Below are 23,020 nucleotides of genomic sequence, written 5' to 3'. Positions count from 1 at the left end.
ATCTTGGTCATAAGTCAAAATAGGAATGAATATATATTCTTGTTGTCTTACCTTTTTATGGTCATTATATAGTCCTTTACATACTTAATTTTTGCTATGCAGGATTATTTATTACAGCCTTATCTATTCTTTTCACTTTGGACATATGAAAATATGTTGATAGGATAAATTCCTGGAAATGAGATTGTTGGGTCAAAGGGTACATATATTTGTATTCATATTTAAATTAGTAAAACCACCTTATTGAGGTTCTGTTTTTCCACCAACATTATAGTAGAGATGTATTTTCCATAGCCTCACCAACAGAATATCAAATTTTTTGATTGTTGAAGTTCTTGTCAGGTGAAAAAAATAGTATGTCAGTATAACTTTAATTCATATTTTTTGTGTGTGATGATGAACATCTTTTCCTTTATATTTCCATGTCTGTCAAATAATATCATGTTGGTTGCCCATTTTTCTCATGGACTGTTAGCCTTTTTTGTGTCCATTTCTAGGAGCCCTTGGTGTATTAGGAATAACAGGTAGTCCTTTATTTGGGATATGAATTATAGTTCCTGGTTTTTAGAAGTCTTTTTTAAATTGTTTTTTTACTACATGGAAACTTCTTTAAATTTAATTTATGAATTTTTTTCTGTGGCTTTATAAAGAGTTTTTTATGTTTCTATATTGAAAGATTTTAATAAATAGAAAAATTTACCTGAACAGTGAAATTATCAAAAATGTTTAATATTGTAAAACATATTGAAATTATATTTTATTTCGATGTTTTCTGTTGTTTTCCAAATTGCCCTGGAAGTTTTGCATGTTCATCTGAAATGGTATGGGTAAGCTAGAACTAAATATCCCTAGAGAGCTTAATTCTTTCCTATCAGTAACTTCTAAATGCCTCGTTTTGAAACAGTTTTTCATATACACAACTACCTCTTATTTAACAGTTAATTTCATAGTTTAGCGGGTATTAGAAGTCATCCAGCCCAACCATATTTGAAGAGCATCTGACTTTGATGTCATCTACTGATTTTTCTCCTTCCTCTCTCCACTAATATTTGCCTATAAAATTATCTGAGTATTTATCTTTGTACTGTTAATAAATATGCTTCTACTTCAGATACTTGCTTTACCAGTTTTTAAATGATGTTCTTTGATTCTCAGCTGTATTAGTTTCCCAATGACTGCCATAACAAAGTACCACAACTGGGTGGTTTAAAACAGCAGAAATTTATTGTTTTGTAATCTGTAGGCTAGGAGTCTGGGGTCATGTTCTCTTTTAAGCCTTTAGGAAAGGATCCTTCCTTGCCTCTTTGAGGCTATGGTAGCATGAACCATTCATTGGCTTGTAGATGCATCACTCTAACCTCTCTGTCTCTGTATTCACATGCCTGTCTTTTGAGTGTCCAAATTTCTTCTAAGGACATCATTTATGTTGGATTAATGGCCCAGCCTACTAATTACAGTGGAACCTCAGTTCTCAAATTTAATTTGTTCCACAAGGCTTTTTGAGAAGCAATTTGTTCAGAAATTAAATCATTTTTATTAGAAATAATGTAAATTGTATTAATCCATTCTAGACCCCCAAATGATTCTGTTTAACCTTTCTTATATACAGTATGTGTCAAATGTACTCTTTAATCTATAAACACTTTAAAAACAAGAAGGACATGAAATATAAATGAAAATTTATTGACAAGGAAATAAAATGTACAGTAAAAAATGAAAATTTTTGTACACTGTAGAACTTACCTTTATGTTGAGAGCTATTGACTTCTGAATATGAAGAGGAGGGGTGGAAGGATGTTATTGTTTGCAATGGGAGTACTGTTTTTTAAAAGACATCAGATAGCTAGCTGTTCTGGGCTTACTCAGCCTGTATTTCACTATAAAACTATCCAATGATGTTTTTGCCAGTGTTTTCAGACTTGCCTGAAGTGAAACACTGCATTGTCATTGAATATGTTTATTGTGTGGTTTGCTACTTCTTTGTCAGGTGATATTTCTCAATAAAACTTTGCATTTCTCCCCATTTCTTAAGCATTTCCTTGATTAATGAAGTGGGAATATCCTGTCTTCTTTCTTTTTCTACCTCTTTAATTGCAAATTGAACAAATTAAGTTTGAGAACAGCAGTTCCATTGTATGAGCATTAAAGCGTTGTTAGGTTGAAAACCAAAGGTTTCTTCAGTGACCCAGTACGTTTTTTCAATGAACAGCTTGGTCTAGAACTGAATTGTTCAAGATGGGAAGCCTAGGTTTGACTGTATGTCTGCAATGACCCCATTTCCAAATAATGTCATATTCTGAGGCACTGGGGATTACCATATTTTTAGGACTATAAAACACACCGGGCCAAAAGAGGCACCTAGGTTTTAGTGGAGGAAAATAGGGGGAAAAATTTTGAAGCAAAAAAATGTGGTAAAATATTTAATAACCTGGGACCCCACTCCACTGCTGCCCCCTGCCCCCACACACAGTGAGCCAGGTAAGCTACATTCGGACTGTAAGATGCACCCCCATTTTCCTCCCAAATTGGGGAATGCGTCTTAACAGTCCAAAAATATGGTAAGTCCCCAACATATCTTTCATTTTTAATTGAATCTTTATTGTACTTTTTCCTTTACCATTTAGTCCACTCATACTCCTCCCCCTCCCCTTGCAATTCATGACACTGTTGTCCATGTCCATGAGTCCTCTTTCCTTTTTTCTCCATCCCTGCACCTCCTACCCACTCCATCCACCCACCCCCGTTGCCACTAGCTGTCATCTGCTCTCCATCTATGGGTTTGTCTCTGTTTTTTAGTTTGTTCATTGGATTCTGCATATGAGTAAAATCTTATAGTATTTGTCTTTGACTGGCTTATTTCACTTAGCATAATTTTCTCCAGGTCTACCCATACTGTTGCAAAGGGTAAAACTTTCTTCTTGTTCATGGTTTGATAGCATTCCATTTTGTAAATGCCCCATAGTTGTTTCATCCACTCATCTATTAATGGACACTTGGACTGCTTCCATATCTTGGTGATTGTAAATAATGCTTCAGTGAACACAGAGGTGCTTGTGTTCTTTCAAATTAATGTTTTGAGTTCCTTCAGATATATTCTCAAAAGTGGGATCATTGGGTGAAAAGGAAACTGGCCATTCTGAAAGATGTGAGATGGTATCTCATTGTGGTTTTAATTTGCATTTTTCTTCTGATTAGTGATGGTGAGCATCTTTTCCTATATCCATTGGCTATCAGTATGTCCTCTCTGAAGTGTCTGTTTAGGTCCTTTGCCCATTTTTTAATTGGTCCAACATATCTTTTAGGGAAGCAGAGAGCACAACTCAACACATAACACTATTTATTACCAGTGAGAATTAGTGAACTTATTTTCATGTTTTCTCCTTTTCCACTTTTGTTTTAGTTATATAATTTCTACTTTTTTTGATTTATCAGTGTATCCTACATTTGTTTAGTTTTTGTTCTAGAGTTAAATATATTCATCAGTTGTTTCTTCTCTTAATTGACTGAAGTATGTATGTCCTGTGGAAGTTTGCTCAGAGAGGGTCTGAGGGGGCAGTATTACCTGTACTTGTTTTTTTTTTTATCCTCATTTGAGGACATGCTTATTGATTAAGTGTGATAAGAAGGGAGGGAAAGAAATATCAATGTGAGAGAGAAACATTCATCAGTTGCCTCTCATATGTACCCTTATGGGAACCCAAACCCATAACCTAGACATGTGCTCTGACTGGAAATCAAACCCATGACCTTTTGGTTTATGGAATGACGTTCCAGTCAATTGAGCCACACTAGCCAGGGCTCCTTTGCTCTTTTATGTCCAGAAGTTTATCTGTGGCTTTTGTAATAGAAGGGTGGTATGGGTATGTGTAAAATCTTTGGCTTATACATCCTTTCCTTAAGTTTCTTGTAGAGATTGCTCTACTGTCGCTATGGAAAATAGGAAAATATGAAAGCTACTCTATGTTTTTGCCTTGTAATTGCCTTGATCTTTTTTGTATGCTATCTCAAAGATGCTTTATCTTTTAAGTCTAGTAATTTTTTTAGGCTATGTCTCTATGTTGACTCTTCATAGTTACTTTGCCCAGCCACAGAATATATGCTTTTGCTGTGTGGATCCAAGTGTTATTTTTTATTTTTAAAAAAGCTGATTTGAATTATTTGTTAAAATATTAGTCCTGCTCCATCTCCTTCCTGCCTCTGGGGACTTTAGTAATAGATCTATTTTCCTTGACTTCTGCATTTATTTTCCTTTTGATCCTTTAAGAACTTTTTATTTTATAGTAATTATAGTTTCATAGAAGTTGCGAAGATATTGTAGAGAGATCCTGTGTACCCTTTACTCAGTTTCCCTCAGTATTTACATCGTACATCATTACAGCACAATATCACAATTAGGAACTTATCACGGGTACAATGTGTGGGTAGGATTCAGTGTCTTTTTATCATAGGTGTGAATTTGTATAACCACCTTCACAATCAGAACTTTATTACCTTCAGAACTTTTCCATCACTACAGTGATCTGGCTCTTTATTAATCTCTGTTTATTTTATTTGCATTTCATATATTTTTAAATATTTTATTTATTTTTAGAGAGGGGTGAAGGGAGGGAGAGAGGGAGAGAAACATCAATGTGTGGTTGCCTCTCACACGCCCCGCTCTGGAGAACTGGCCTGCAACCCAGACATGTGCCCTAGATTGGGAATTGAATTGGTGACCCTTTGGTTCACAGGCCCGTGCTTAATCCACTAAGCCACACCAGCCAGTGCTGCATTTCATATTTTTGATATCTTGATTTCTTACAGTGTTTTCTGTAATGTCTTTTTTTCTCACAAACATTCTGATTTTATCTTATTTTCTTTGGTTTTGATATTTTTAAATTGTGCGTGAAAGCATTTAATAAAAACTGTAAGTAATATACATAAAGACTTTTATTATGATGATGTTTTTCTTTATACTGCCCTTTATTATATGATTGGAGAAAAATTGCTGGGCTGGATGGTCTCACTCTTGAACCCACCTGTTTAAAATCTTGTACTCCTAAGAAAATATATTTATTCATTAAGTGTAGGAAACATACCTTAGGATATACTAAACTTTCATGAACTTGGTGTATGGTCAGATATTTGGAACGAGGACGTCATGTTTACCTTTCTAAAATGCCATGGAGTTGGTAAGCTTACTCCATATAGGTAAGCTGGCCAAGCACCTGCAGTCTCATCTCTCAGCCTGGAACAAAACAATAGGGATTTATGACAAAAGGCTAATTTATAAGAGGGTAAATATACTCTGAACTAAAATTGTTGAAGAAGATGAAGTGATGTTTAATGGCTGAATTGCTAACATATGTTTTTTTTGTTTGTTTGTTTTTTGGCTGCTGTAGTTACCAAAACTAATACTAGTTGAGATCCCTTGGCCAGTATCTGGCATATAGATTAATTTGTGAATTCTTTCAAGGGCACAGTTTAGCCTACCAGCAAGCTTACTGTCAGCTTTGTCTCCCCTGCTAACAAAATTTCAGTATTTCACAGAATGCATTCACATTGTATTTTTATTGATGTATAATTAGCATTCATTAAAATGCACAGATCTTAGAGGTTCATTCAGTGAGTTTTTGACACTTAAATATACTGATTTAAGTACCACCCCTATAATATACATCACCCTATTGATAACTTCTTGCCTTTTTCCAGTCAGTTCTCCTCCTTACTCCACTCCTACCCTGGTACCCACTTTCTGATTTATATCACCATAGTTTAGTTTTATCTGTTCTTTGATTGTATCTGAATGGAACCATATACAGTCCACAAGTGCTGCTTAACAGTGGAAATATGAGGTCTGTCCAGAAAAAGTCTAGCCATTGTTAATATAACAATGAGAGAAAGATTTGCATCACATCACTCTAACCTGGCAGCCAAGGAGAGTGGACTGGAATACATATATGTGAAAAATGACAACTTTACTAGTCAGTGGGGGTGGTAGATGCTGTTGAGTGAGCTTGTGTACTGTGTGGTTGTCCCATTCAAAATGACTGAGTGAGTAGAACAATGAATCTGCATCAAATTTTGCATGAAGCTTGAACATTCCTCCATGGAAACTGTTTGCATGATTCAGGAGGCCACAGCTATGGCCAACTGGGGATTGGCAGCTTCATCAACAATATACCCGCTCATGCATCACGTATTGTGAAGTTTTTTTTCGTGAAATACAAATCACCCAGGTGACTTGCTGCGCGCCACCCCCCTAACACACAAACATATAGCCCAAATGTGGTGCCCTGCAACTTTTGGCTTTCCAAAGCTAAAATCGCCTTTGAAAGGGAAGAGATTTCAGACTGTTGAAGAGATTCAGGAAAATATGATGGAGTAGCTGATGGCAATTGGGATAAATGTGTGAGGTCCCAAGGTGCCTACTTTGCTACACTGAAAGGGACTGTGTCGTCATTGTCTTATGTACAGTGTTTCTTGTGTCTTGTACCTTCTTCAATAAATGTATCTATTTTTCATATTACATGGTTGGATACCTTCTGGACAGACCTCATACATTTTGAGAAATGCACCATTAGATGATTTTGTTGTTGGACATACAGGATAGAGAGCACTTATACAAACTTAGATGGTATAGCCTACTATATACCTACACTGTTTTTATAGGCTATAGCCCCTGTACATCCTGTTACTGTATAAAGTAACAAGAGATTAAATGAAGCACAAGGGAAAATGATGCAATTAAGAGATATGGTAAACACAAGATATATGAGACTGCTGCCTGTGTAGTGTGTCATACTATTATACAGCAAACTTATAAGTAGAAAGAGTACACTGTAAAATAACAATTAAAAAATATATAAACCAGTAACATAATCAGTATCAAATATTAGGTACTGTACATAATTATATGTACTATACTTAATATTATTGGCAGCACAGTAGGTTTGTTTATACCAGCATCACCACAAACACGTGAATAGTGTGTTGAGCTATGATATCACTAGGTTATAGGAATTTTTCAGCTCTTTTATCATGGAAGCACTACTGTCATATATGCAGTGTGTGGTGGACTGAAATATTGTTATGCAGTGCCTTTTTTGTGTGTCCAGCTTCTTCTACTTTGTTTCTTAGATTGTCCTATTGTGGCATGTAACAGTAGTTTATCACGTTTATTGCTGTGTAGCACTTCATTGCATGACTATGCCACATTCTTTTTATCCATTCTCTCGGTGCACAGTATGTATTTTTGTCTTAAACCTAATTTCCAGCTTCATTTTTATGTTCCTTTTAATGCCTCCCCCCACCTTCTTCCCTCATCAACTTTAATTAAATGTGTTCATCTCTTTTAGTTGATTTTCTTGGATTATGATTAGCTCTGTATACACAGCTCTTTCTTCAACTGAGGAAAGCTTTATTTTCTATTACCTTTGATTATTTCCATTTATTCCCTCCTCCTTTAGGGTACACTAGTTGCCTATTACTTGATGACTCCCATCTCTGGTCATCTATTGAGTATTTTCTTTTCCCTAGTTTCTTGATGTATTCACTCTGTATCATGGGACAGCTGTTCAGGTGTTTATCTTCTGTATCACTAATTTTCTGCAGCACCAAGTATGCTTTCATTGCTGCCAATGTAGGCCTTAATTTTGTATTTATTTTATTGAAAACCTTGTACTTTTTGTGGTAAAATGGATTTGATATTTTTATTCTATTTTTTTTTTCCTGGTTTCTACCAGCTCATATTCCTTTAAGTTTTTTTATATTCATGGTGAAACTTTGGTCAGAATTTTCATCCATTCACTGGCAACATTTTTTTAGTGACTATACTTTATTTGTTAAGTTTTGCTGCTCATTAGCATTCTTGCTAGCTGGTCTTCTAGAATCTAGCTAGTTTCTAACAGGTTCGTAGAGCTGATGTAGAGCTGCTAATTTCAGACTGATTTTGAGTCTCTCTGGCTGGTACCTTGACTATTTTTGGATTCCTTCAAAGTCTGACTCTCAACTTAAATTTCTCTTTTATTTCCATGTGTTCTTACAGTCTACTTTTTACTATTTGAGGTAATAGAATCCAAATGCATTTGTTCCTTTCAACCAAAGGAGCCAAACTAGTAATCCCCATCACCAGTAACCTAGAACCTCTTTCATGCCATAACATGGTTCTGTGTGAATATGTATGCATATGTATGTGCATGTACATATAAGAACCCCATGTCATCCTTGTATGTAAGGTGCGTAAGGGGAAGTAAAGACAATAAAATTAAAACTTTGAAAACAAGCACACAAAAAAACCCTATGTTATGAAGTGTCTAAAATAGGCCTCAAACAGTTTGGTTAATATTTTGTCTCTTTGTTAGAAATTCACTAACTAGTAGTTTGTCAATGCTGTCTTGATTTGAGGCTTTTTATAAATCTGAAATTCAAAACAGGATTTTCTCGCCCTGGCTGGCGTAGCTCAGTAGATTGAGCACAGGCTGTGAACTAAAGAATTGCAGGTTCCATTTCCAGTTAGGGCACATGCCTGGGTTGCAGGCCACAGCCCCCAGCAACCGCACATTGATGTTTCTCTCTCTTTCTCTCTCCCTCCATTCCCTCTCTAAAAATAAATAATAAAAATCTAAAAATTTTTTAAAAAGCCTGCTCATAATGTCACTCTCTCAGAATGACATGCAGAGACTGATGCACTTAAAAATAAAACAAAACAAAACAAAAACAGGATTTTCTCTCTGTATCCACTTCTCAGCTGAGTAGTTTGAACTTTGTGCAAGAAAATGATGGGATGAATTTCAGTCAAATAAAGGGCTAGATTAAAACTACTGGTAAGTGGCAGAGTATTCAGTGGGTGCAGCAAATGTTTCCAAAGATGGCTGCTGGGACAATATTTCTTATTTAGTGTGACTTTGCCTCATCTGTTCAAGAAGTGCAACCTGTTTCCCCTCTCTTTGAATCAGACTGGGTTGGCCTTGTAATGGGTATTGACTAATGACATAGGGTGTGTGTACTAAACAGAGGTAGGATCTTACTGTTTATTGCATGTAATTTTTTTTAAAGATTGTATTTATTTATTTTTAGAGAGGGGAAGGGAGGGAGAAAGAGAGGGAGAGAAACATCAATGTGTGGTTGCCTCTCACATGGCCCCCACTGGAGACCTGGCCTGCAACCCAGGCATGTGCCCTGACTGGTAATCGAACTGGCGACCCTTCAGTTTGCATACTGGGTGTTCAATCCATTGAGCCACAGCAGCCAGGGCAGTGTTAAGTTTTTCTTAGGATAAATTTGTAGGTATAGAACATGGGTGGCAAACACAAGGTCCACGGGACAAATCCAGCCCTCCACCTTGTTTTATCTGGCCCAGCACCTTGTTTCTATCCAACAGTAGCATGGGGTTCTTGCTTAACTGTTAAGGAGTAGTTACATTTACACAGTCCTAAAATGATATTCAGCCCTTTGAAGGTAGCTGCGAGGCTGATGTGGCCCCCCCATGGAAATGAGTTTGACTCACCCAATGAGTGAGAATACCCATGGCATTCTATACCCCTGGTATAGAGTAGCTGAGTCAAGGTGACTCTGATATGTATTACTGAATTGCTCAGCCAAAAGTTGTATCACTTTATATTCCTATCAGCAGCACATTATCTACATGTTTTTTTTTTAATCTTTACTCTTTGAGGACACAAGTTTTTTAATGTTCTGTTCATTGCTCTATATTAGGTATTCAATAAAAATTTTTCTTGAATGAATAGCTAACATTGTTATGTGTCTGTATATGGAATTTATTAATGAAAATGCCACATTTTTTCCCGAAAGATTTTCTTTAGTTTTAGAGAGAGGGGAAGAGAAGGAGAAAGAGAGGGAGAGAACATTTTTCTTTCACAGTAACTTACCAGATACTTCATTTAATAGAAATATAATTTATAATTTTAGATAACTAAGGTTAAAAGAAATGAATCTGTGATTGAGTTGTTATAGTGTATTACAGCTGGAGCCAAGTCTGTAAATTAACACAATTGTAGGCAAAGTAGGATTGGCTTTTGCTAGTGTAGATGATGTTAAATAACAGAATGGACATCTCCAGTCACGAAGTGTTCTTTCTTTCAGGTATGCTTTAGAATTTTTTGACTCAGCAGTTCATCATCAGAAGTCCCCCTGCAAGAATGAGTTGTCTCAGTTGATGTGTCCACAGGCTAGTGTGAGCAGGCTGACTTACATGTCTGAACAAGAGAGCACCTGCCCCACCACAGCCTCAGATCATGTCCTTGAAGACTGCAAGGTGGGCAACACTTTTATTATTTCTTTAGTAAAGCTTCTGATTATAAAGTGTTACTGATGTAGGGCTCAGACTGAAGTTCCAGTCTGTATACTGTCTTTTTGCCATTTTATCTTTAAAATGGAATTGGGCATAGAAAGGGAAAGAGGGAATAAGGGAGAGAGAAAGGAGAATCAAACAGCTACTCATGTTATATAGGCACAAGAGGTACAAATATTTTAGTATCTGCCCTCAGAAAGCTCTCAGTCTGGTGGAGAACATATGCGAGACACACTTTGTAATGAAATGCACCATGATAGATCTATGCTGTGGGTATTCAGAAGGAGGTAACTAAACTAGGGTGTCGATGGGAGGGATAGTAATGTATTAAGGCCATATTTTTCAGGACTGCTTGGAATTAGGGAAGAGGGAAACAAAAAATTTGGGAAGGCATGGAATTGTGAATAGAGACTGCATTTGAGGGACTCCAAGAAGTTTGGAATGGCTGCAGTGAATCATATACTTGGGGGAAAAGATGAGAGACCAACCAAGAAGGGTCTTAGATGTAAAACTTGTGAATTTGAAGGTTCTTAAGCCCAATACTGATGTGATCTGTGTTGACGTTTTCAAAACGCATTGCAGTAGCAGTGTGGAAGAGGCATTGAGAGGGGCAAAGTGAGAAGGAAGACTGACATAAGGCTGCTGTGGTCAGCTAGGTGAGAGTCAGTGCAGGCTTGGACAAAGGTAGTGGCAGTGAGTGTGGGAGAAGAGCAGATCTGAGAGATTTAGGTGACAGAATATTATCTGTGTGTGTGTGTTGTGAATGTGACAATATTATAAATAAGCTGAATATCACTGTTGTGAGTAGGTAATAACAGGCCTCTTCCATAAAGCTATTGATAAATATATCCACTAAACATGACATCATGCTGGACAAACCAGTATACCCATTTCATTGAAAGCTGTCTCTTAGATGATGCTTTTAGATGTTGGGTCTTTATGTTTTTAGCATAGTGGTTAAGAGCTGAAATGTGGAGTCAGATGGCCTCTATTCTGCTACTTTCAGACTGATACAATCTCCCTAATCCTGTTTCTTTGTCTATAAGGAGGGACAGTGATGTGAGGACGGGGCTTGGCACCAAGAATTTACCACTGGATACATACTGGCTCTTGTTATTTATTTATTTCTTTTAATTTTTATATTTTGATTTGGGAGAGTGGGAGAGAATGAGAGAGAGAAAAATATCAATTTGTTGATCCACTGGTTTATTGCATTAATTGGTTGATTCTTGTATGTACCCTGGTAGGGGATTAAAGCCCCAAAGTCCCAACCTGGGTATAGTAGGACAGTGCTGTAATCAACTGAGCTACTTGACTAGTGGTTGTTATTTATTTTTACTGATTGATGCATGGATGGATGACTGGTAAATAATTTGTTTCTTACTGTCTTTGTTTCTGACACTTTGGTCCAGAAGAAATTTTCAAACCAAATACCAAAAATAATCAGTGAGAGTTAAGTACATCTTCTATATAACAGTTGAGGATGTCATCGCTAAGGTGAAACATTATAAAGAAATGAGTACATAACCACTGATTAGGGCTATAACTTCATTACTTAAGAAAACGGAACCATATAAGTTTAGATGTTGGAAAAGATTTTGGTACTCATAAAAATTAGCGTTTTCAAACACAATAGTGGTTTAGACAAATACCGTATTTTTTTTTCGGACTATAAGATGCACCCCGGGGTGGCCCCCCACCCTCTGCCCCAATTTGGGAGGAAAATGCATTGGCAACCCTGCTCCCGCCTCTTGTGACCCTGCTTCACTGCTGCTCCCCCCTTCCTCCCAAATTTGGGGGGTGCGTCTTATAGTCCAAAAATATGGTAATGGGGGTGGGAGAGCCTTTGGGCTGGATTTGTGTTGATTCCTAAACTCAGTGTTGATGGTCATTTGAAAGCTTGCTCACCCTGACTCTCATTCATTTGTCATTAATTTACTTAGATTTCTATTGTAGTTTAGAGGAAAAAATCCTTAAATTTGTACAAAGTTACTTGTCTCTTGTCCTTGTAAATTTTTTCAGAAATATAATTGGTGTATATTTCCTCTTTAGGCTCCTTAATTATTTGCATAAAGCAGTGAGTGCAAATGTTTTCTAACTTTTAATCCTGCATTTCACAGCTGCAAAACTTTTTGTGTATAAGCGAACTTTTTTTCAGAGTTAATGTTGTTTAGATCTCTTTATTATATTATTTGAGAGTTTATCAGCATGGTTTGAATTTGTAATAATCTATGGATCATTTCTATAAACATTTTCTGTCACACTCAGAGTGATATCACCAGTGAGTTGAGCACAACAATTGTTCAAGCCAGTCCAATTCCATCAGAGGAACAGGCTGTGGAAAAGTTGAGAGAAAAAGGTCCATTTCAAAGTAAAGGAAAAGGAGCATTATCCTATGTTATCCAGAAAAATTCAGATACAGAAAAAGTGACTGAAACTACTCCTCTCAGTAGCAAACCTGAAGACATAAAACCTGACTTTAGATTTAATAAAGATCTTTCCTCCAAAAGTGGACATCTGTTGGAAACTACTGCAGCAAGTTTGACTACAAACTCCAGTGAATTGGACCAGATTGGCCTGGGTCATCTGACCAAGTCAGGTCTCAGGCACTCGGTTGTGTCAGCAATGCCATGCTTCCCTGTGCCACTCCAGGCATCCGTGAACGAAAGTGAGAGAGTAACGTCCGAAGACAGGTCAACTACCAACAGTGCTTTGAGTGGCCAGGTGGCTCATCAGATGACCTCTGGAAACCAGTGTGCCCCTATTCCCAGCTCTGTGGTTTATGGCTCTGCTCCTGAGATGCAGAACATGCCCACTTCAGTTCCTACACTCTTGACTCAACATTCTTTTACCACAGCTCCCTTTGCCCAGCAGTATTTGGGAACACTACCTGCAGCTGGAAATGTTGCTTTGCCTCAGTGCTGTGCCAGCAGCACCACAGTCTGTGGGTTCTCAGGAAAATGTTCTTATCCTGCTGTCACAGGAGAGCATGTTCAGAACTCTGTGGCTGTAGACATTTGTCTAGGACAAAATACTGGCTCTGGATTGATGAGTACCTCTTCCCTTTGTAACCCACCTTCTAATACCGTACATCAGAATCTTCTAACTACAGCAGAATCTTTTCCAGTGCAGTCTTTTGGTGCAAATTGTGGAATTGAACCATGGGATTCAGGAATGATGTCAGGATTAGGTGAGCTGCTTTTTCTGTTACTGCCCATTGTTGCTTGCTATTTAAAATGGAATTTTCTCAAATGAGACCATAAAACTAGTTTGGTTTCAAGGAGATACTGAGGGCCTGAATTTCTCATAGGTTTTCTTCCTTTGTCCTGAATTTGGAACACCGACTATACATATTTCTGGGCAAGGGTTCCTGAAGTGGCCTTAAAAAATAATGAAAACTTATGCAGATGAAACTCCTAATACCTTTGTCTTCCTATTTCTTTTATGGTCTGCACTTGTGTTCTGTTATTCTTTCATCTAGGAAACATGCAGCTTACGGTCACTTCCCTGAAGGGGAGTGAGTCTCCTAGCTTTTAAGTCTTGGTAGGTTACTGTTGTGGTAGTGATAGAGAGCACCTTTCCACTCTTGTCTGTAGTAGCTCTGATTCTCTTGTTGATGGATACCCTCTGCTATGCAGAGCTGAGTGCTGTGCTTTTTCTGGTCCCCAGCCACTGGTGTACTGTCTTCAAGGAAATTCCAGAGATACTTTGTAAGGATGGTAAAAAGACTGGTTGTATTAAAAATCCAAGTTAGAGCCTCTGTCATTTCTTATTAGGTTAGGCAGTTGTTTATATTTGTGGGAGAAAAAAGGAAGAGATTAGTAATATGTAATAACATCTAAAAGTTCACTAGCTTTAATTGTTCTTATTTCTTAGCTGGATTCAGCAGGAAAAAATTGTTGGCCAGCCTATGCTGAGGCTTATGTAATATGAAGGGTGACTAAAGATCTGGGGCACTTTATACCGTAGGTCTGGCTATAAACAAGTAGTCTTCTATAAAAATTTTCACTTAATTGTGCATTTAATACACGATTTCTTGCATTTTGACTATGCTTCATCTTTATACCCAGGGCATGTAAGGGTACCTGAGGAGTTGAAGTTTCCTCACGCTTGTTGTGTTGGCATTGCTTCACAAACACACCTCAGTGTGCTCAACCCAACTGCCCATTGGCTGCAGGTCAGCATAGGGGTTCTCAGTGTCAGTGTTAATGGTGAAAAGGTAAGTGTTTTATGAACTTTCTGTTTGACTTAGTAATTGCGTTATGAGTAATGCTGGATTTCTCCTTTGTTTAGTACTTACTTTTATTTTGGGAGTATGTTTCTTCCCTTATACCTTGCACAGAATCATTGCAGTGGTATCTTTCTTGGTCCCTTTTTGTCATAGTATTTCTAGTACAAGAAGTGAAATCTGAATATGGTTTTCATTTTCTATCACTTCTTATTTATTACTCATTATACTTCATTGTTATTTATTTATAAAACCATGTTAATGTTCTTTTAGTGCTATTTAAACCACTGAAAGCTCTTGAGTTTCTGGTTTTGTTAAATGTGATTGAATATAAGTTATTATCATTTATCAAAAAAACAAAGAAACCAGTTACTCTTAGGGCCTACACCTTAATTTAGTAAGCAGTCTTTTTGACTGATTTACCTGATTACTAATTTAATCTTACATGATCTTTGACTAATTCTTACATGATCTTTTGAAGTACCTGGAAATACAGTTTTAACATTAACTCTTATAGTGAGGGTCTCATATGACCAATAATGGCTGCTGCCGTTCCAAAATCTAAATCTCCTTTTATGATTGCAATGACCATTTGACTGTCAGTTAGTAGGGAGGGTGGGAAATATAGAAAGCAGCTCCTGTGCTGGAGCATCCTAGTTTTGCAACTGCTGCTTACAAACTAACATTGGTGGATGGGTCTACTACTTTCCTCTTTTACATCTAGTAATAGCCTTTATTTACCTGGTAAAATAAGACCATTTCTACCCAACCTCTCCTTTTTTCCCTAACTTCCCCCCTCTGCTTTCAGATCCTGAGGTTAGATAAAAAGCAGGTGGTTGAAGAAAAGGATTGAGGGTGGAAGGTGAGATTTCTCAGGAAGTATTGTTGTCTCTGGAAGTGGGAGTAGAAAAGAAGATCCCTATTTACAGTGAGAAGGGAGGGTTTGGAGCTAATCACAATCATAGACTTGAAGGCCTGACAATGAATATTAGAGATTGGTCTAACCCTCCTGCATTATACCAAATCCTAGGCCCTGGGGCCATGTATAGGGCTGTGAAGTACTGCCATTTTCAGTGTCCTTTTCAAGGAGAGTGTGAGTATCGATAAGTGTGTTTGCTTTAAAATAAGACTAGGAGCCATAAATTGGACCTGTCTTCATAAGTTTGATGAGTTATAAGACTTGGATTTTTAAAGATAATACGCGGATTCGGTAGTTCAAGTGACTGAGAAAAGGGATCTTAAAGTAGTTGATTCTACTTCTTGATTTTCAATGTGTAGCCCCTTTTTTTTTAACAAGTCATGTGGCTCTTTTTGTTTTTTAAGGTGGATCTTTTAGCATACCCTTGTTTAGTTTTCAAGAATAAAGTCATCATAAGACCTCATGCCACAGAAGAGATAAAAGTACTTTTCATACCATCCGATCCTGGGATTTTCAGATGTATTTTCAGTGTTGCTTCGTGGCCATTTACAGCAGATGCTGAGACAGCAGTCCAAGCAGAAGCCTTGGCAAGCAGAGTCATTCTCACTGCTATTGCTGAGACCCCTGTGATTGAGGTAATTATTTGTAAGTGGGTCTTTGTCATACCTGTCGTTTTAATGAAGGCCATTTACCCAGAAAAGTAATATTTGGGGAAAAAATGATTTGTATGTAGATGTGCCACAAAGTTCATTTCCTGCTGACCGTTGGTTCTTAATATCTTCTTATTCCAAAATTTAAAATTATTTGTTGTTTTACAGAAACGCAGATACACTTACTCAGATGTTTATAAAGCAAGGTATAGCATTAAACCTTATTTTCCAAGTGATTTTCATTTTATAATTTGATATTCACTTAGGAAAGTGCCCTGTTCATATTCCTCTTCCTTTTCTGTACCTGAATATTATTTGCTAGCTGAAAAAGTTTCTTTTCTATAGTCATCTATTTTCTGGACTTGAAAGAAATAAGGTCTAGCCCAGTTAAGATAATAAAGCAGTTACTGGGTTATATGCCTTTTTAGGACAGTAGCTCTCAGTCTTAGCTACACATTGGAATACCTTTGGGGTTTTAAATGCATCCAATGCCTGAGTCCTACTGAGACCAACTAAATCAGAATTAGGGGATGGAGCCATGGCTAAGTATCAGTAATTTTTATGTCTTACCAGATGACTTAGTTCACAAATAGCTATACAAGAAGTGTCTTGGTCTTAATTGATTGTGAATGAAATAAAAATATATTGAACAAGATTAAGGAATGTGGGAAGGAGAGATAGGGAGGGTACAAAACAAAGGAAAATAAGAACTGCTGTTCATGATAATTAAAAATTAGTTGATTCCTAATATGTGAACTGAACCTGTTTGTTTAACCATACTTTACAGGTGTCACTGAGTTCCTACTAAAGTTCACTTGTTTCATAAGCTATAATTGTGATTCTGTTTAGAGGTAGAGTATGGGGGAGTTAGGGGCAGGGTAAGTCCCCAAGGAAACTGATGAGAGTCATTCAAGGTTTTTTTTCACAGTGCATATATGCCTTGTCCCAGGGGGAATGCTTAGAAACTTAGCTTCAGAATTTCTTTATTTTCTCGGGCTTAGAGGAGGAAGTAGATAGAGTTTGTAGAAGTAGTTCTCATATTAGAAACTTAGTCTTTTTTTTTTAACTTTTTAAAAAGATTTTATTTATTTATTTTTAGAGAGGGAAGGGAGGGCGATAGAGCGAGAGAGAGAAACATCAATGTACGATTGCTGGGGGTCATGGCCTGCAACCCAAGTATGTGGCTTGACTGGGAATCGAACCTGCGACACTTTGGTTCGCAGCCCACGTTCAGTCCACTGGGCTACACTAGCCAGGGCAGACACTTAGTCTTTTTTTTTTTCATAAGTGTTATTTTATATACTTTTCAATCAGCGCTGCAATGCTTGCCGTTATCTAGGGCTGGGTTTTTCAGTTTTGGCACTGTTGACCTTTTGGGCTGGATAATTTTTGTTGGGAGTGGGGGCTATCTTGTGCATTATAGGATTTTTAGCAGCATCTTTGGTCCCTTCTTATTAGGTGTCACTTGTGCCCCCTTTTCTTCAGTTGAAACAAGCAAAAATGTCTCCAGATATTACCAGATTACCCCCATTTGAGAACCTGTGTCATGAATTTTCTTCATTTCAATACATTCTAATATACTAGACTTCTGAAATAACTTACATTTTTGTAGTAGACATGAAATCACATTTAAGGGTTATTTGAAGTTGTCATATTTTAAGTGGCTTATATAAGCAATATTTAGTAGCAAAAAGGCAGTGATTCCCAAGCCTGTCTGTTCATTGGAATCTTCTGATGACCTTCAAAATCGACTGATATCTGTGTCTGTCTACCCCCCAGAGATTATTATTTCATTGGTCTGAGGTGTGGTTGGGCTTTGAGTTCAACATACAGATGTAAGGGATGGTTCAGTGTTAGCCAGGCCAGTTAAAGCCTTTGTGGAGACATAGAACTTAGAGGAGTAATTGGGCCCTCAAGACCAGCAGGATTTGACTAGGGAATGTATTCCCGATGAGAGAGAGTGCAGTAATTTTATACAGAGGCCACATCTAAAAAAACCTGTTAGATTACTTTCTTAACTTGATAAAGAATCCCCAGGTACCTACAGCAAACATCATATTTTATGGTATATGTGCTTTTGTTTTGGTTAGATATTGCCAAGTTGCTCATTTATGTTCCAAGAAAAAATGTATGAGAGTTCCTATTATTGCTAACATTTATTATTGTTAATTTTAAAGTTTGTTTTCTTCTTGAGTGTGAAATATTGTTTTAATTTGCATACTCGGATTATTAATGATGTTGAGTATCTTTTTGTTTATTAGCCATTCTGCTTTCCTCTGCTCTGAATGGCCTATTCATATTTCTTGCCCATTTTTCTGTTATTTTGAGTGCCTTTACCAATTTTTGTAGATGTCTCTGATATTCTGGAGTGTAAATCTTTGCTAATAATTATACCCTGTGATTATTTTATCATATTCTTTGGCTCTTTTCAACTCTATATTTTGTTTTGTTTTTGTTGGACTGAAATTTGAAATATAACACAGTCAGCTCAGACCCCATATTCCAAATACAAAACAAAGTATGTTTTTCTTTGTCTAAAAAAATATGCTTTAAAAGGAGGAGTTGCTTAAAATTCACTCCTTGAGAGTAATGTGTTAGCCTGCTTTTCTTGAGTGGGTGTTTATTTGGGGTATTCTGAGAAGTCACTTATGTAATTGGTTTCTTTTTTTAAAAGGAGACTTAACAAATTTAAGCAGACCCTGATTATTCCTGGTGGTTTTAAAATGCTAGATGTTCTAGATTAGTCTTTTAAATATCATCACTTTAAGAAACAATCCCATAAGTAGTTAGGTGAGGATACCTTTATGGGATAAGTAAAAGCAAATGTTCTTTTATGAATGAGTGTTCCAGCTTGGAATAACATTCAGTGACATCATTGCATACAGATTTAAAAAGTGTGGTGCTGTCAGTTTGGATGCACTTACAGACTAAGCTTTTTAGACACATGAAGATAGCTCAGAAAGTATCTCTAATGATGAATAAGCCATTAGTATTGACACTCTTTGTTAAGTTTAAATATAATTGTTTTCTGAGTAGAATAGTTCTCCCACAGATCATCGCATGCCTTACTCTGTCACTTTCTCTAGGTCTCTGCTTAGATCTCACCTGAGTACTATTTATAGAAAGACAACCCTCACCTGTCCCATCATCCCCACTCTCCTACTTGCCTTTACTTTCTATTTAGCACTTTTCAGCATTTGACATACTAAGTCAACAATTTTCGCCTGGTGTGCCCCAAGATTTTAAAACATGCAATGCCTGACTAAGGGACATTGACCTCTTTCTTGTCCTTTAGGTCGTTAAATAAAAAAATGACAATAGCCAACACAACAATAGCTATCTGGTGTGAATGAATTAAAACTGTACCTATTTTTCATTGTTGTCAGATTGGCAAAAAATATGTTCAGATCAAACTATTTATACTTTTTTTTTGCTCACTATTACATCTTTTGTTTTCCCCCTTTTTATGTATTCTCTTACCTGTATTTAAAAGGTACTTATTTTATCATTTATTTAAGATTATTTCTATCCTTTTGGGTGCTAATTCTTCTGATAATTAGTTTTGCTTGGTCCACCTGATTATTTTCTTCAGGTGGTTTCTAATTTTTTAATTGAAAAAAATTTTAATTAATTTAAAATTTAATTTAAAAATTAAATTTTAATTGAAGAATTTTAAATTTTTAAATAAGAGCTCACATTCATAGTGCCTGCTTTTTGCTATAGAAATCCCATGTGTCCTAGTTTTTCAAAGTGTCACTGGAGAGCATGTTGCATACATGCTGGGGACACTAAAGGTTTTGGTGATTTTCACCTTGGTGTTTCCATAAGTGGCATGGCATAGGCATAGGGTTTCACTTTCTTGTAAATGGTCTTCCAGTGACCTTCCATCCCTAGACATGCTTACCTATTGTCTCCTTGGACATGTAAATAGTGTTTTACCAGTTTCCATAAAGAAGACATTTCTTTGAATTTCTGTACCTTGTACATAGAGTTTAAATTCCATTCTAGCTTCCCCCTGCCCACAATAAGCTCATGTCCTATCTTTTATATTCAGAAGGGTACTGAAACTCAACTACCTTGTGGGTGAGTCAATCCTACACATTCCTGGACTACCATGAAAATAGCTCTAATTTACCAATCTGGTTTTGCGCACGCACGTGCGCGCGCGCGCACACACACACACCCATGTGTATATGTGTGTGTATGTATGTATAGATATGGTTTTATTTTTTAATTACAGCTTACATTCAATATTGTTCTGTATTAATTTCAGATATACAGCATAGGGGTTAGAAAATCGTGTACTTTATAGAGTGATTGTCCCAGTGTTTCAAGTACCAACCTGACACCATACCTAGTTAATTACTATATTATTGACTATGTTCCCTATACTATAATTTACATCTCTGTGGGTGTTCTATAACTACCAGTTTATACTTCTTACTCCCTTCACTCTTTTCATCCAGCTCCCCCCCAAATCCCTTGATCTGAGATCTGTCAGTCTGTTCTCACTATGAGTCTATTTCTATTTTGTTTGTTAATTTGGTTCTGATCTGAAAGACTGTATGAGCCCCTGTGTTCGCTGAAGCATTATTTACAATAGCCAAGATATGGAAGCAACCCACAAGCCCATCAGTGAATGAGTGGATAAAAAAAATAGCTGTGGTACATATACACAGTGAAATATACTACTTAGACATAAAAAAGAATGAAATCTGGCCTTTTGCAACAGCATGGATGAAGCTAGAGGGTTTTATGCTAAAAGAAATAAGTCAGAGGAAGACAAATACCAGCCTGCTTTTGATTTGGCTTTATTTTAGGTTTGGCTAGGCCAAAAAGTTTTGAGTCTATAAAATATTATTCAGCACTCTACATGTGTGGGTGTGAGGGGTCTGTGTTAGATTGGTCTCCCTTATTTAAAGAAGTCAATCTATTGTGATGATAGACACTCCTTTTAAACTTTGATGTGTCTATTTTGATATCTTTTTAAACATTTTTAGTATTGTCAGAAGTTTGAGAAGTCAGTATTGTAATAAAATTCTTTAAAGGGAGGCCTATATATTTTATAAAATTGTCAGTTTGTCTTAAGATCTAATAGTCCTTTCAAAGCAGTTAACATGTTACTTTGTTCTGTATAATATTTGAGTACACAAATTACCTCAAAAAAAGAATTTAACATTTATTTTTTTAGAAATAGCAGTTGTAAAATACCTTGAGGAAACTTAGGTAAGTTTATCTTTAATCCTGACTCTTGTGGCTGAAAGGGCAGTGATATGAACATAAGCTGTGATATTTATTAATATATTGCTTTTTATAATTTTTTTCATAATTAGGTAGAAACAGAAAAGAAAGATGTTCTTAATTTTGGTGACTTGACTTATGGAGGCTGGAAAGCTCTCCCGTTAAAACTGATAAATAAGACACATGCCATCGTGCCAATCAGACTTACTATTAATGCTGTAAGTACTAAAGTACAGTAAGAAACAGTTTTACAGAGCACATTGATTTTGAATTCTAGACACTGTTAATATCATTCTTGGTTAATACTTCTTATAAAGTAAATGTTTTTTTTTTTTGAGGATTCTGTCAACAAACATAATGTTTTACCAACTATTGGCTTTACTAAAACTTATTCTTCTACTTTTGAACAGAATGCCATAGCCTGGCGCTGCTTCACATTTTCCAAGAAACCCATCCATGTTCCTATGAAAGCTCTTTCTTATGCTGATATGATTGCTTACCTGGCAGCTCCTTCTGTGATCAATCACATGATGCCTGCCAGTTATGATGGACAGGTAAGTTGGGTGGATTGAAGAACTAGTTTGGCATTAAAAAGGAAGTTTCCAAACTACTTTTCATTCATTAAGATTTTAATCAATGCCAGTATTCATTAAAATTTTTTTTTAACTTCACAGGACCCAGAATTTTTGATTATTTGGGTTCTTTTTCATAGTCCAATGAAGAAGATCACTTCTTCAGGTATCATGTTTATATTTTGTCAGAATTTCTTTTCTCTGTACCTGAGTAAATTACAAAGTTGAAGCTTATTTCCTTTGTTACTAAATATGAATACTTGAAGTAATTTGTCAAATATTTTATGTTATTTTAAAAATGGAACAGAGCGTTGCTATTTTGGGTCAAATCCTTGTAATTGTGGGTAACTCAAGCAGGTACCACTGAAAACTTGTGGGGGTCTTTTCTGTCATATCTACCAATTGAATGTTTTCCTTTTTCTCTTTTCTCTCCTGCACTTATTTCTATCTCTCTTTGTTCTTCAAAAAAGTCATCTTGCTTAAGACCTCTTGTGATCCCTGTGGGCAGTGTTTGGCCACTCATGGCATTTAGAGTTAAATAACTTTGGTGTCTGAAAGTAAAAGAATGAACTTTTTATAGAGATTCTAGACTCAGCAGAAGAATTCTTGGCAAGAGTCGATATAGAAGTTGATAGCCCAAACCCTACATCAGTCATTAAAAGTATTAGTCTTCGAGCAAGAACAGGAATAGCCAGGATACATGCTCCAAAAGATTTACAGGTACTCTAAACACTTCTTTTGGCATTATTTGATGTTCAGGTTGAATTCATTCTAATTGTGATGGTTTTTTTAAATGCCCGTTTCACCCATTCCTCTAGACTATGCATTTGTTTGCCAGTGTGACTTCCTCAACAAAGCAGCACTTACCTTTGAAAAATGCTGGGAATATTGATGTTTATTTAGATATCAAGGTAAGAATTTGTATTGGTGCTATGACATAGTATTTTCTTAGACTATGAGACTGTGAGCATCTCCTCACATTCTGGAGGTACTCTGCCACCTCCCTTGTCAGAGTGCTGTGTGGATCAAATATAAGAATCTGTGCAAGTGCTTTAAAAACTGGGTGTTACCCTAGTTATAAAATACATGATAAGGAATTTTAACATCTAATGTTTCATA

At 36.5% G+C, this 23,020-nt stretch overlaps 1 protein-coding gene across 14 annotated transcripts in view; it reads left to right on the top strand.

Moving 5' to 3' along the window:
- The window catches only part of CEP192 (centrosomal protein 192), a 137,743-nt gene that overhangs the window by 72,701 nt on the left and 42,022 nt on the right, over window positions 1–23,020 (top strand). For all 14 annotated transcript variants that reach the window (XM_045849775.1, XM_045849774.1, XM_045849773.1 and 11 more), the window contains 9 exons: window positions 10,084–10,255; window positions 12,560–13,481; window positions 14,362–14,510; window positions 15,843–16,073; window positions 21,422–21,547; window positions 21,740–21,883; window positions 22,004–22,067; window positions 22,482–22,621; window positions 22,720–22,812. In XM_045849775.1, coding sequence (XP_045705731.1) covers window positions 10,084–10,255; window positions 12,560–13,481; window positions 14,362–14,510; window positions 15,843–16,073; window positions 21,422–21,547; window positions 21,740–21,883; window positions 22,004–22,067; window positions 22,482–22,621; window positions 22,720–22,812 — 2,041 coding nt within the window. The remainder of the gene's footprint in view (window positions 1–10,083; window positions 10,256–12,559; window positions 13,482–14,361; window positions 14,511–15,842; window positions 16,074–21,421; window positions 21,548–21,739; window positions 21,884–22,003; window positions 22,068–22,481; window positions 22,622–22,719; window positions 22,813–23,020) is intronic.

The sequence above is a fragment of the Phyllostomus hastatus genome, unplaced genomic scaffold (genome assembly GCF_019186645.2).
Source record: "Phyllostomus hastatus isolate PE091 unplaced genomic scaffold, TTU_PhHast_1.1 phas_contig_80, whole genome shotgun sequence".
NCBI lineage: Eukaryota > Metazoa > Chordata > Mammalia > Chiroptera > Phyllostomidae > Phyllostomus > Phyllostomus hastatus.
The sequence above is the reverse complement of the archived record's forward strand: the minus strand, read 5'-3'. Positions and strand labels throughout refer to the sequence as shown.